Genomic DNA, 15,377 nt, shown 5'->3' with positions numbered 1-15,377 from the left:
CTTGATGAAATGTTGCACCTTCCATGATTCTCTGGTTTACCTGACTTCTCCCATAGCACCACCACGAGCACCATGAGCTGGACATTTTTGTTTTTTTAGTGAAATGTTTCGACAACATCGCGGAGTGTCATGAAACTTAGTGCAAATGTCCATGGTGACGTTCCCATTAACATCAGCTGTACTTTCTGTTTAGTGCTAATTAGCAAATGTTAGCATGCTAACACGCTAACCTAAGATGGCAGCCGTGGTGAACACTAACATTAGCATTTAGCTCAAAGCACTGCTGTTCCTATGAACAGCTTCACAGAGCGGCCTCTTGACTGATTGTTACCCCCCTTGACTTTTTCTGGTGATATTTAAGAAAATATATAATAGATTATAAAGAAATAATACAGTATACAGTACAGTGTCCAACAAGGACATTATTGCTGTCATCTGTTTTACTTAACATGTTTTTAAAGCAGGTGATTGTCTGAGGTTTCAAACCAAAGTGGAGTTGCCCTGGGGCATCTTCATGCGTGTGTGTTTTAAACACAGGGCAGCAGGGACGGGTGGAGCAGTAGGACCCTGGGGTGCAGCAAAGACAGCAATAAAGCAGAGAGCAGGCAGGAGGGAGGAGCCTGAATATAAACCACACTACCCTCCACACCCTGCAGTCCCGGGAAGTTCCTCCGCATTCCTGCTATACACACACATACACTGTATATACACACATATATACACCGAACAGCAAGCTGGGAGAACCACACACTGAGGCTGGGTAAGTCTGTGCAGAGAGTGACAGTAGGTAGTTCCTGGTCTCCTTTCAGGAAAACTGAACAGATGTTGTTGTCTTCATGTTCATCTGTGTGTGTGTGTGTGTGTGTGTGTTTTCAAACAGGAGTTTGGAGGGGGTGTGGGCCTGCTGTAGGACCAGAGACCAGAACCTCATCATCAGCGTTCTGACAGGTGCTGTATTTCCTGACTCATCCTCTCTCTCTCTTGCTGTCACTGTCTGTTTACACAGACTGACAGTGGGAGGGACGGTGCCACTTTCATTTCTGTCTCTGTGCCTCTGTCAGTCTTTGTCCCGTCTTCCAGCAGTTTGACTGAACTCTAGTGTCTAGCTCCCCAAACAGGGGAAGTATTTTTTTTAAATCTGCCGTTAGTGCTGAAATAACCGCTGTTTCCTCCCGAGAAACTGAAACATGTACTTTTGATTCTTATCTGAAGGTTGCAGCCAGCAACTGAAATTACAGCCAGAGTTTGAATGACAACACACAGTACGCAGATTACCGGAAAAGGATGCCTGAAATTGCTGCACATTCAGTCTCACATGCAAATCTAAGAGCTCCATAACCAGTGTTGTTTAATGTAATAGCTGGCAATGCAAATGCAGCAATGAAAAATTAAAATCATACCTGTAAATATAAGACTGCACTCAAATACATAAATGATGGGGCATAAATAGTATCTCGCTACATAGCATCTCAGACAGGACGCTGGTAGCGGCTGGTGGCGCACTAACAGTCCTTAAACAGGTAGACGTCCCTCTGATCTAACTGTTTTTTAAGAGCTTCTGGACTTTTATCTGTTCATAAAATGATTGTTGTCAAGCTCTCTTCTATATATTGTACCAATATAATATTGTTTTATATTATATTGGGAGCAGCTTTTCAGTTTTCAGGACCTGCATGAGTTAAGAGTGTGACACTGTTGGAACCTTTACCTTTACTTTTACATCTTCAAGTGGAAAGAAGTGAATAAACAAGCTGAACAGACTAGACCCATGACTGTGGTACAACCAGTCTATTCACTCACAGACAATGCTAACATCCTAATGTTAAGAGGATTTAAAGTTTACCATGGACACTATCTTAGTTTAGCATGTTAAGGTTTTTAAATTAGTACTACACACAAAGTACAGCTGAGGCTGATGTCATTAGTTTTACGCCAAAGGACAAAGTGACTTAATAATGATGGCGCTAAATGAAAAGTTATGGGATCAAAAAGTTATTAGAATTCATCATGAGGGAGATATGAATGTCTAACAAATTTCATGGCAATCCACACCATTGTCGAGACATCTCACTAAAATACATAAACGTAAGCGGCGCTACAGAATAAAGCAAGGCATCAAAAAGTCACCAGGATTTATCCTCTTGTAACTATGCATGTCTGTACGAAATTGTGTGCCAGTTCTTCCAGTAGATGTTGAGATGTGTCACCTGCTGGGGATGCCAGATGAAAAGTCAGACCACCAAAGTCATTAGGATTCGTCCCCTGAGCGCCGTGAATGTCTCGGCCATCCAGTCGTTGTGAAGATATTTCACTAAAAGCCTAAAATGTAAATTTCCTGGTGGCACTAGAGAAAAGTCAGAGATCACTAAAGTCATTATGATTCATCCTCTGGAGACCACTGATGTCAAAATTCGGGTACAATGTGCAAAGGGGCTGTGGAGATGTTGGACCAAAGTGGTGGACCAACAGACTGACATTGCCACCCTTAGTGCGATGATGCTAGTGCAGCTCAAAGTGAAAAACAAACACAAGTGCAGCAATGTCACAAGAGGAGAAACAAACTAAGACTGTTGTGTTACTGTTTCTCCTCAGTCTCACCATGAGTAAGGCAGGTGGTGATGAAGATGGCGGCGGCAGTGAAACAGCTCAGCAGCTGGAGGAAAAGACTTCGGTGGGGAATGTCCAGAGCAAGCTGAGTGCTGCCACCTCTGGACCAGGCTGGACTAAAGTTAGTTGCCCCTGCTGTGTGTCGGAGCGGGTTGAGCCGCTGGTTCTGGTGAAGCTTGGAGAGAAGGTTCGCCCTGAGACGAAAAGATGGCTCATCAGACTGATAGGAGCTCCTCAGAAAGATGGAGGTAAGGGCTCAAATAACAGTGATGATCTGCAAGAGTCCCGAAGAGCTCGCTGGTCTCATTGACTGCAATCTTACAAAGAACATTCAGCTCAAATTTATGGGCCTTTTACAGGAGAGTCTTTGCCTAGAAGTTAACATTTAAACATTTATTTGCATTTGCATGGCACTTGGCAATGTAGATAAATATAATTAAATGATTCCTATGCAAATGTGAGCCAGAGATGGTTTCTAATTAACTAAGACAGAGCAGAAAAACAGAAAGAAGACTACTTTACTACTGCTGTATTCTCATTGTCTCTGAGGAGGTCTGTAAGACTATCTGCTCATCTCTCCTTGGTGGAAATTTGTTCACTTTTCTATTTTATTTCATGTCTGTTGACCGGCCTTTAAAACATACTGAGCTGCCAAAGGGGTTCAATCTGAACTTTATTTGAAATTGTAGTACAGATCTCACATTTTACAAAACTCAAGTATCAGGTTTGAATATTACACTAAACGTCATATAATTGTACTGAGGAGCAGGACCAAGGTAATACAGAACATTCAGTATATGTGTACAGTTTAAGATAATTTGAACAACCTTTAAGGAAATGATTGGTATTTTCCAACCTGGGTCTTATTCTCATAATTATTGCTTTTCTTACGGTGGGCCACACTAACTCTGTTGTTGTGGAGATTTGGGAAATGTGCCTCCAGAAAAAACAACATATATCAAGGCTTCCTGAAGCCTTCCTAAATATGGCAGAGTTGTGTATATTGTTTCAAACGCTTGTCTCAGAAATGAAAAACACAAGTAAACTTAGAAAATATTTAATGTTGAAGATAGGGGGTTGCTATGCTGCTACACTACTTCTACTGCATGACTAATACTACTACCACTTTCTACTTCTTTCGTTATCACTTCTTTGCTGATGACGCTCCACATTATTTTTCGTCTTTCTAACAAACAGATGAAGGAATGTGTCTCATTTTGTCCACTTGATTGTCAGATCACCATATAAAGCTCGACTTAGCTGACTTAGCAGACTGGATTTACTTTATCTGGAAATTAAATCAGTTACCCCTCATCAGCTGCAGTCATGAACCTCAGATCTGAACCACTGCCTGTGTGTTTGGATACTATATCAGCTGGTGAATAAAAGGTTTCTTTCTTTTGAAGGACTATGTTCATAAAACTGAACTCATGTGTACATTGAAACGTTATGGTTGCTGTGATCATCTCTGCATGCTGATCATGAAGAGAATCTCTAATTTCCTCCCATTTGGTCACAAACTACAAAATAAGAGTTTTAATACTTCCTCTTCGTTCTGTTGTCTCACCTCAGGTGCTGCATTACTGGCCCACCCTGGCGAAGACGCCAGTGGTGACATCATCATGGTCTCCGCCCCGCGCTGTACGTTACTTAGAGCCACTGAGGAGTTGGGCCTATGTAAGACTTACTCCAGTGAGAACATGGAAGCCTTCTCCTACAACGACAGAGACAACTTTAAAGATTCAGGTACAGCAATGGAGCTTCGAATGTAATCATGAGCACGCTTTACATGCTGAAACCATCACATGAGAGAGGGTGTGCAGGTTAGTTCTTTAATACAATGTTCGCACAGAGAATTAAACATGTATGGTCACACATGGGTGCCGAATCAAAAGGGAAGCAGATAAAGTTTTACTGTCTCTACATTTACCAGGTTATTTCCCACTCTATCAGCCTCTCTGTAGGTTTACCATTTTATTTAGTACAGCAGCACCCTGTTGTGAAGCCATAAATGCTTGAGTAACACTTTGGTCATAATCAAACAGTTCGCACAATACAAAGTTCAGTTCAGCTGTGTTGTGTTTTTCCATTGTGTGTCTTTGTTCAAAGCTCATTGTTACTGTGCGGTGAAAACCCAGTGTGTCTGAATTTGGTGAACTGAAAACGTTCCGCATCCTCTAACATTAAACAAACCATTTAAAATTCCACTTTATAATAAAAAAAAAAAAATACAATGCATTGTCATAAAGCTAACTCATAGCTAAAAATTGGTATTTTGGAGATGCATGGTTTTCACTGGACAGTGATGATATGACCTTGTGTGTGTGTGTGTGGAAAAGCATCCTTGCACACAAATCTACTGTACCTGTCTTTACCAGTATTATGCATGTTTGTACTCAAGATGAAAAACAGTTCTACTATTCTGTCCTGTCAGATTAAGGCTGGATTATCAAAAAGGTCATATAGATTAGAAGGGTTGATTTAACTCATAAAACAGCTGAAAACTGTTGAATCTGTAATTAAAGGAATTTGGAGCATGTAATCATGCATGTGGTGATTATACTCCTGTCTCTGTTCAAAGATATGTGTAAGTTAAGTAGCCGTTGGCCAGGAGTGTAACCCAGACAAGCCACACCTCCCTCTCTCCCCACTCCCCACCGATGATGTGCTCTGTGCAGGAGGGTTCACACCTTTGACCCTTTATGCTAAAAGTGGAAGTTGGAGTTAGAATTACAATATTCTGTGTGAGTGGGTCTACTATCTAGGAACGGTAGATTTTAGATGAGGCAGAAGCTGCAATTTCAATCCAAAGGGGAGACGGGCTCTATCTTGCCAGGTGAGGTCCTGTTATAGCTGTTACATGGCCTTCACCTCCTCCTCCTCCTCAGGAGTGATGCTGGTAAACAGTAAACTGACAGCAGTGGTACCAGTCTCTGTGGATGGAGCACTTGTAAGTCCTTCATTTCCAAGACAAAAATGTTCTGTTCATTCCGCTGAGGTTCTGTACCTTTGACCTTTATAATCAATGTTTTAGCCACGCTAGCTGTGTGTAGGTCCACCACTTTGGTCCAGACTGAAATATCTCAACAACTATTGGATGGATTGTCATAAAATGTGGTACAGACATTCACACCGCCCACAGAATGAACTCTAACTTTGTTGATCCCCCGGCTTTTCCTCCAGAGTCATCATTTGCTTCAAATCTATATTTCTCCAATATTTTGGTTTATGACTAAAAAGCTGCAAAACTGATGATACTGTCATCAGCCTCAACTGTACTTTGTGTAAAGTGCTAATCAGCCAATGTTAGCAACCTACAATGCTAAACGTAGATCATACAGTAGCATGATAGCATGTATGATACGTATAAAACATCTGCATGTTAGCATTGTCATTGGGAGCCTCACAGAGCTGCCGGCATGGCTGTGGACCCTCAGTGCCGTCTTGTGCATGTTTGTGTTCATGCATTACTGACTACGTGTGTCTGTGTTCATTCATGTGTGTGACAGACAACATGGAGGTGTTCCTGACTCTGGCTGAGCGGCAGTACATAGTGAAGTATGAGCTGGATGGTCTGCGGGCGCAGAGAGACCTGAGAATACCTGGCCTGTCTGACAGCTACACGCTGCATCAGAGAGACAACATCTGTGAGCTCACATCAGTATGGGGGGGCAGGGTGCACACACTGGGGAAATATCAATGGAGACAAATGATTTATTATCAGAGCAATGTGACAACAATCTACCAGTGAGTCATTTTCAACTTGTTATTTAATTTAATCATTTCACAAAATGACTCAGGACAACACACACACACACACACACACACACACACACACACACTAATATATGTTAAAACATTTTTACAGTACCTCCAATCTAATCACCAGTTAGAATTTAGTTTTTTGGACATTTTGACAACCATGTTGTAAATATTTGCTGGTCCCTGCTGTCTCTATATTTATTCATTTGGCTAATATCCAGCTGTATTGGGTGTATCTATGTCTTGCTGACCTGAGCTGTTCTTCTCTCCTCACATTCGATCAAGAAATTGCTTCAGTCAGCATCAGCCTCAGTGTGTGTGGTCTATGACTGCGAGTGCGTGAGTGTGTATGTGTGGATTAGTTGTTACTTACTTGGAAAACTGTCCCTCTTTCACCAGTGTTCTCTTGTCCCTCTTGGTTGGAGCGTTGCTTTGACGTCATGCGTGTAAAATTGAATGTCGTTGCAGGGCAGAAGCTTGGGTCAGCTGGTGTTATTGTGGACACGTTTCCACTCCACCACTCAGACAAACTGAAGGATCTCAGTGAAGCCTGGTACTCTGGGAATCAGCTGGCACAGCCGCTGGGTGGGTGGAAACACACGCACACACACACACACACAAGCACATGACCGCTTGTATGCAGAAACTGATCAGTTTTTCGTGCTTGTGTGTGGAGAGGAGTTGTAATTCACAGCAGATGACTGTTGGACCACACATGTGCTTAAACCAGACACTTCTGTGTGTTGTTGTATCCAGATCAGGTCAATGAGTATTTTGGAAGCTCTGTGGCTTTCTACTTCAGCTTTCTTGATTTCTACACCTGGTCTCTGCTCCCACCAGCGATCCTGGGCCTGTCCATCACATACTTCTCAGGTAGGCGTGTGGGTTTATTCTTTATTTTTGTGTCTGTGTACAGTGTACACAGCATTTATGTATTTAGCACTCAAAAGTATTATTTCACCTTTACAATGGAGATTTTTTTTGTCTCTGCAAGAGGTTTTGCTGCCTGCTAAACAACCTTAATTATAACTTTTCACACCTTTCTTTTTTATGTTAACTGCCTGATTATGCTTTACGCCCCAAAGATAACAGGAGGACAAGAGAACTGCAACAGTACCGAAAGTTTGCTAACGAGGCTAAAACACTCATTAATTCTTATCTGTGGAAGCCAAGAAAAATTTAGAAAAACTTAAATCACATCCTAATTATCATCTTCTCCTGACAAAATAACATTTCCTTTTTAAAATAAATATTCCTGTATGTGTGCTGAAGTTAGCTAGCTTAGCTAGCACAGTTAGCTCTTCCCACAGCAGGAGCCCACCACCACACCTGTTCCACATCATCAGAAAACAACTGTGTTATCCTGAGTAAACAAGCTAATTAACTCATTGTCTCGAGATAACTAAAAATGAATTAAAATGATGTTACCTTTACCACCATGTATTTCACTATGGAAAGCTTGGCCAGCGACTGGCGACAGAATTAAGACCATTTTGTGAAGTGTTAGCATAACATAATAATGTTAAAGTTAACAGTAGCAGCATGTTAACACCGTGGAAGTATGAGGGTTAACACGCCCACAGTAAACTTTTAGAGCATTTAGAGTATTAGCATGTTAGCGTGAAAATTGTTAGCAGGATTATTTTCTAGCTTTGAAAATGCGCACAGCTTGAACACAAGTCCCAAAGTGATGTTTTCATACAGTCTGATAGACAGATGCTATTTTGAGTGTCGACCCTTTTCACAGCAGACATCATGAAGAAGCAGGAAAAGCACAGGTGAAATGAATAACTTTAACGATGGCTGAATTCCATTCAGGTGGGCCAGCTCCAGGTGCTCTGGTGATGTGCACACTCACTTACTGGGACACTGACTGGAATGGAGCCATGGTTGATGTTATGATTTACACCTGTGACTATTGACTAATCAATATCTGCTATGAAAAGGGTCCATTCAAAACAACATTATTATCATGTTTTAGAAATGCCAACATACTAACATCATTCATTTCATTGTACAGCTGATTGTAACTGTGTGTCTGTCATTTTAAAGGCATCGTGTGATGAAAGCTCACCAGAATCATCAGGTTTATCATCTGGAGACAACGAATGTCTCTGCATTTAATGGCGATGCATCCAATTGTCATCTGCTAAACAAAACAGTTGATGTTAAATTAGATGGACACTAGCTTGCCATTACCCTTCACAGGTAAAGTTCAGAAGGAGATGGTGGAGTCTGTCTCACGTGCAGGGGCCCCAGGTATTGAAGATGACTCAGAGCCAGCGGTGAGCGGCCATATGATCCAGGCGATGTTCAGCATGCTCTGGTCCACGGTGTTTATGGAGATGTGGAAGCGCCGGAGCTCCTCCCTGTCCTACCGCTGGGGGACCCTGCACCTTGCTGAGCGCTTCGCAGAGCCGCGGCCAGGTTTCCACGGCGACCTCGGGGTCAACCCTGTGACGGGCCGTGTGGAGCCTCTCTTTCCTGAATGGCAGAGGGACCTGCGAATCGCACTGGTGTCAATCCCAGTGGTGGGGCTGTTTCTAGGTAGAACACTTTCAAATTTGCAGTGAATTAACTCATCAGTGCATGTTGCAGGGATTAAAAAAGAACCATGATATTAATTAGCTTTTTTGAACACATAAACACTCACACATGCATCAAGTCAGCATCATCAAGTGATACAGACATGAAAGCACTTAGAAGCAGAAAATATGCTGTGCTGTCCTCCTGCAGGGTTGGTCGTTCTGGGCATGCTTTGTTTCTACTGGGGGGAGGCCCAGGTGCAGCAACTCAACAACGAGTGGGACTCCCTGCTGTCTCAGGTGTTGCTCTTCGCGCCCTCAGTGCTTCACATCGTCTACACAAACATGCTGGCGACTGTTTACAAGACGGTGGCGCGGTCTCTGACTGAATTTGGTGAGTGAGGCGGATGGGATGCCAGAAGAATAATGACTTCACGAATAGAGTGGCAGTCGTTCAGCTGATCAAGTTATGCAATAGTATTGTTCATGCTAGCCAACAATGAACCTTGTATTTCCCCTCAGAGAACCACAGAGAGGAGTCTGCCTTTGAGAACCACCTGACAGCCAAAGTGTTGGTGGTTAGTTCCTCCTCTCCTCTCCAACCATTTGCTCTCACGTTAACCTAACAGGCTCTTTTACCTGGTTCTTTTCTCTCTTCCCCAGTTCACCTTCTTCAACTACTTTGCAGTACTCTTTCACATTGCCTTCTTCAAGCAGGACGTGCCTTTGCTACGTAAGGTAACAGCTGACCTCTGTCAACAATGCACGGGCTGACCAGTGCGAGCTTAACAAACAGACTGAGGTGCCATATTCTTTGGTTTCTTGTTCTGTAACCAATCAGCATCAAGTGACATATCCACCCCACCCACATCGTGTTTAGCTGACACGAAGACTAGTGTAGCAGTGTAGCTTAGAGGAATAAAAGTCTTTTTTTTTTGTTTAATCTTTACATTCATCAAAGAAATATGCTGATTTTAGAGTAATTACTTCTATAAGTTGATTTACAGCATGCAGCTTTGCCGTTCACACGTCGCTGCGCAGTAGCTAGCGAGCTATGTAGGAACATGACATTCGCACTTTTAATTCTACCTGCAAGGTTTTGCTTGATCAGTTGTTTTTCCCATCAGCCAAGTGCCTTTATACCTGTATTCTTTCTAATGGCTCCAAACAGAAGTATGGTTGTATGGAGGTTTATGGGGAAACTTGATTTATTACCTTAACAAACACTTCCCTCATGAGTTCATGAGCTCAATTCTTAATTTCTTCCTCAATGCAGCGTGATGTTCTTTTATTAAATTATGGTCCCATTTAGAGTAGAATAGACGATAAAGCAGGACATGCTTTAGGGTGGGGTTACCTGGCGACTAACCAGAGGCGGGTCATGACTGATCCTTACGTGGAATGATCGTTACTTCTGGTTCCAAAAACAAGATGGCGATTTTGAAAATGTCAGACTTGAGGCTTTAAAACATCTCCAAACCAACGGATAACATCACATTGGCTACATCCACTTCATATATACAGTCTATGGTGAATATGGAGATGTAGGCAGCGCTTCAGAGGGCTGGAACCAGAATAGAGCAGTTAACTCATCCTCATTGTTATTGAATTAAATCAAAAAGAGTGAAATTCACATATTCTCTCTGTCTTTGTCTGAAGCGTCTAGCATCTTTGCTGATAGTGACCCAGCTGGTGAACCAGGTGACGGAGGTGGTCATACCCTTCCTGGTGGACCGCTTCATCAGTGCCCCCCACAGGGCAGAGAGTGAAGACGACCCGCAGGAGGACAAGTTTAGGAACCAGAGCATCCTGCCTGCTTTTCCTGTGAGTTTACAGTATTGAGAAAGAGTGCATATCAAAACGGGGATTAGATTACACACACATTATGTTTTGTCACAGGGCCTGTTTGCGGAGTACATCGAGCTCCTGGTGCAGTTTGGGTATTTGAGTCTTTTCTCCTGCGTGTATCCTCTAACGGCTGTGCTGCTGCTCATCAATAACCTAACGGAGATCCGATCGGACGCCTACAAGATCTGCAAACTGTTCCGCAAACCTTTCTTCCCCCCCGTAGCTAACATGGGCGTGTGGCAGGTCAGCAGAAAACACAATGCACAATAGAAACGAGGAGCAAGCAGTAAATCACACCCAGCTTGTTATGAGTGAACAGCTGTCATTGTCTTTGTGTCTCAGATCGCTTTCGAGGTCCTGAGTTTTGTCTCCGTCGTGTCCAACTGCTGGCTGCTGCTGCTGTCGCCGCGGTTACAAGAGCTGTTTCAGGAGGGTGGGATGAGCGGCACAAACACTCTGCTGTTGGCTGTTTTGGTGGAGGTATGAAGGTGGACGGAGGGCGGAGTCACATTGAAGACAATCTGCGTGCGTTCCCCTGTCATTTTTACTCATGTGATTGTTTGCAGCACGCGCTGATCTCGGCTAAGGTGGTTTTGGCGGTCCTGATCCCTGATGAACCGGACTGGATCCGAAAAAAGAGAGAACATATTGAGTATGCATCCATGCAGGCCCTGAGAGAGCAGGTTAGACCCCCTTCTCAATACAGTTCATCATAATTTGGGTGTTCCTCTTCATCTGTGTGACAACTTTTCTTTGTTCTCCCCCAGAGGCTGCGTTCTGACGAGTCCTGACCGTGTTTCAGAGTGTTGAGGTGCTGCTTTATGTTGTCCCGCGCTGAGCTGCTACAACCACAAGATACAGTACCGCCCTCAGTGTTGTGTGGACCCACACAGGAGACCAGTGCTGGATCTCCAGCAGGGTCCACAGTGCATCCTGCTGTGCCCCTAACGCACCCCCTGTATACTTTTAAAGTGTTCGTGCTGCTCTCACTAACTCACGGGGTGCTTCTGCAATGTGCATCATATGAAACACATTACATTGTTCACTGCAAGTGCAATTAAAACAGCAGCTTTAAAGTGTTTTTTCCACTTTTAGACAGCAGGTGCGATGTATTGGTTACATGGATAGAGGCCTGTTAAAAGATTATGTTATGATAAAGGAGGTTTTCACAGGATTTGTTCAGATTGAATGAGCTGAAGAGTTCTTATAAAATCACTATGGCTACAGTATGTACAGTCATTATTTACAGTAGTAAGAGTTTTTAATGTTATTGGCAGGGTCAAAGACTCAGTCACGGGTGGTTTTGCTCAGTACATATACTGCTGTGATAAGCTACAGTTAGCATTCATGATCCGTTATTAGAGGGGAGTATCATCATTGGAGTGATTATCGTGAGACAAAAAGCAGCGGATTCAAATGAAAGTCTGTCTTTAATCAATACTTTTTATATATTTAAAAAAAAGTTTTTTTTTTAATGTTTTAGAAACATTTCAGGCCCAGTCTGCTTTTTTAGCATCTTTTAGCTCATTTTGGGGGTTTCCTGCCCTGCAACTTTACTGTTTTGATCCACTCTTACTGCTCTCATCTACATGTATTCAGCTGCTCTGCTAAACCCACTGTGAGCTACCTGCCTGGCACCATTCAGTAGACAGACCAAGTCGGCGGCTAGCTGGTTAAGATTGTGGAGTATTAAGCAGATAAACAGCCAGATGTTCCCTTAGGAGTTGATGGAGACCAAACAAAGCTAAAAGGAGGCCGAATAAGGGACCTTACATTCATTACTCGGCTCCAAATGAATGATAAGGTTGTCCTGTAACTGCTGGATGTGTATGCAACTGTTTTTTAGCCATATTAACTTAGTTAATGTTAACACTGGTTAATGTTTACAGCTTCTTGTGCTGACCTCAAGAGGTCAGAAAAACAATTATTGCACCTTTGATTTGAGAAAATCATTAATTATGTTTATGACTCCATCAAATATATATAAAAAATGCTTGGATTGTTATTAAACTTACAGTCTGTATTCTTATTAAATGTTTGGTGCTATGAGTCAGGACAGAGAGTCCAACCTCCACCCAACACAGACCCTGACAGAAAGCCCAGCCAGCTGAGCCTGGTTCTGTTCGGGGTTTCTTCCAGTTAAAGGGGAGTTTTTCCAGTTAAAGGGGAGTTTTTCCTGCCACTGTTGCCTAATATAATATAATATAATATCTGATGCTGCTCATGTGGGGATTGAATCCTTCATGCTGAATTCCTGAATCGTTGGGTCTCTCTCTTAATTAAGAGTTAGGTCTGGACCTGCTCTTTAAGGAAAGCGTCTTGAGATAACGCTGTTGAATGAATTGGCGCTCTATAAATAAAGATTGATTGAAGTGATACTACAGATCATTTATTTGTTTTTTATTATTTGCTTTTTTTGTCCAAACTGACATCAGCCTCTGGTTCAGTTAGTTGAAAATCTTGCACTTTAGCACTCCATTGATAATACTGTCCTCTACATGAATAATCCTAATACGGTTAATGGACCATGTGACTCTAACACGGGGTGAATATAGTGAACAATAGTGACTTGATTTGCAGTGAAAGTGATGGGGAACGACCAAAGGATACGGTCCTTTGGTCGTGTGCTTTGCTATTTGAAATGCATTATTTTCTTATGTGTGGATTTTAGTCTTTACTCTCACATCAGTGTGTTGTGTGCCTCTACGAATGACTGCTTGAGCTCAATGTGCTGCAACAACAAATTCACCTTATTGTCAAACATTATTACTGTATTCTATTACTATATTCATGCTTTGAGTGTTATTTCACGGTGTGCTGCTGGCGATTTTGACCTAATATAATGAACGTGCAGATGCACCGGGGGAAGTCTACCGTCGTGCTTGCTACTGTTCACTCTATAGTGTGAGTTGTTGTTCTTAGCAGCTCTTTCACGCCACCAGGAGGCACTGTACACTCTCCATTCACCTCCACATGCTGATTCTCACAAGCCCTAGTGGCTGCAGAAGGACTGCTGTAGTAAAGATGCAGATGGATGGTGAGACTTCCTCATGCAGGTGCAACTGTACACGTGCACCCTGACATTAATCATAAACCTGTGTGTGTGTGTGTCTGTGTGTGCGTGTGTGTGTGCGTGTGTGCACTGTTGCTGTGATGAGATACACTTTTAGACAATCCGGTCGCAGGATCAGGATATCAGATCAAACCAGGTGACAATGTGTGCTGGTTGTTCTACAATAAAGTCACAGAAGGAGACTAGTTGTGTGTTGTGTTAACTCTTCATGAATCAGCCTCACATCCAGTGCTCCGACTGAGCATGTCTACTCCAGAGAGGTGCTCACAATTGTGAGGTGTGATGCTACGTTTTACTCCAGTACATTTATTTGTGAGCTACTAGTCAGTCCAACAGACATTTACATTTGGCAGTTTTTAATTTCTAATAATAATAAGAAACTTTATTTTTATAGCACTACAACTGTGACCTCAGAATAACCAGCAGGGCTCCATCTGCTGATCTTAGCACGTCAGGTCAGAAAAATATTTAGAAGCAAGGCCATTTAAGGCCTTAAAAGTAAGTAATGGAAGTCAATCGTCTATCCTTCAGGAGGCCAGGGGTGATGGGTTCATGCCTCTGTGTCCCAGTGATGAGCTGAGCAGCTGTGGGATGGAGGGAGTTCAGGCTGACACTGATAATAAGAATTTGAATAAAGTGCATTGCAGTAAACCAGATGGCAATAAATAAAAGCGTGTACAACTTTTTGTGAATCAGCAAATCATAGAAAGGACCTGACTAGAGATTAGACTGAGATGGGAGAAACATGATGTGACAACATTTTTGACCTGAGCATCAGAACAGAGGTTAGGATCAACACTGGAGTCCTTGCAGCCAACGACAGCAGCCATCTGACAATCCAGGATTCATTTCAGTCATTTTTCAAACAAAAAAGCCAAACATTTCGCAGCTGCAGCTTCTAATTTATAAGAATGTGCTTTTTTTATTTAGTGTGACAGTGACGTGAATCTCTTTAGGTTTTGGACTGTTGGCTGGAAAAACGAAACTGGAGCGTTACCTTGGGCTTGTCATAAGCTTTGGACAGCATTTTGGACAGCAGATAAATTGATTGAGAAAACAATCATCAGTTGTAGCCCCATATTTGAGATCTATTGAGATCTTCTAGATTAATGTTTTATGCATGAAACGTGATGAATATATGAAATACAGATTATTATGATGGTTTTAGATGATAATTGGCTCCATCTTGATCAAATAGTGTTAAAATGCTGCTTACATGTTAATGCAACTGCAACAATAATCCAATAATATAATGTATATACTAATATTATACTGAGCTATATAATACATAGAGATAAAGCACATTTAGCTGATGATACTTAAGTATGATTTTGAATGTAAGACTTTGATTTGAAATGGAGTGTTTTACAGTGTGGTGGCTGTATTATAGTTTTACAGTTCTGTGTCCCACACTGTGCTGCTAATTTAATGAATGGGGTTTGTTAGTCCACACGTGAGCATTCGGCTTATGGTCGTGTATCAGAATGGGGTCGCCAGAGGTGGACTGAGACGCACGGCCCGTTTAGACAACTATGAGTCCCAAAAGCAAACACTGACTGTTG

The 15,377-nt window shown here is 42.4% G+C and overlaps 1 protein-coding gene across 2 annotated transcripts; it reads left to right on the top strand.

The window, feature by feature from the left end:
* The first annotated feature begins 665 nt into the window (after nt 1–665).
* ano10b (anoctamin 10b) lies at nt 666–14,000 on the top strand. Of its 2 annotated transcripts, XM_070830976.1 has the most exons (16): nt 666–760; nt 884–948; nt 2,593–2,855; nt 4,180–4,353; nt 6,117–6,254; nt 6,838–6,954; nt 7,126–7,242; nt 8,578–8,916; nt 9,106–9,288; nt 9,417–9,472; nt 9,558–9,632; nt 10,554–10,718; nt 10,794–10,985; nt 11,085–11,222; nt 11,309–11,425; nt 11,510–14,000. In XM_070830976.1, the coding sequence occupies exons 3-16, from the start codon at nt 2,600–2,602 to the stop codon at nt 11,531–11,533; spliced, it is 2,091 nt and encodes a 696-aa protein (XP_070687077.1). In that variant the 5' UTR covers nt 666–760; nt 884–948; nt 2,593–2,599; the 3' UTR covers nt 11,534–14,000. The 2 variants fall into 2 exon arrangements, with proteins under 2 accessions (XP_070687077.1, XP_070687076.1); XM_070830975.1 differs by lacking the exons at nt 666–760; nt 884–948 and having other exon boundaries at nt 2,534–2,855.
* The last annotated feature ends 1,377 nt before the right edge of the window (nt 14,001–15,377 follow it).

The sequence above is a fragment of the Pempheris klunzingeri genome, chromosome 5 (genome assembly GCF_042242105.1).
Source record: "Pempheris klunzingeri isolate RE-2024b chromosome 5, fPemKlu1.hap1, whole genome shotgun sequence".
Lineage (NCBI taxonomy): Eukaryota > Metazoa > Chordata > Actinopteri > Acropomatiformes > Pempheridae > Pempheris > Pempheris klunzingeri.
Note: the sequence above shows the minus strand (reverse complement) of the source record. Positions and strands in the feature narration are given on the sequence as shown.

Coding starts and splice junctions, on each gene's coding strand:
- ano10b (XM_070830975.1), top strand. CDS start 2,540: ATGTCACAAGAGGAGAAACAAACTAAGACTGTTGTGTTACTGTTTCTC. Junction 2,856..4,179: donor AGCTCCTCAGAAAGATGGAG/GTAAGGGCTCAA, acceptor GTCTCACCTCAG/GTGCTGCATTACTGGCCCAC. Junction 11,426..11,509: donor TGCAGGCCCTGAGAGAGCAG/GTTAGACCCCCT, acceptor GTTCTCCCCCAG/AGGCTGCGTTCTGACGAGTC.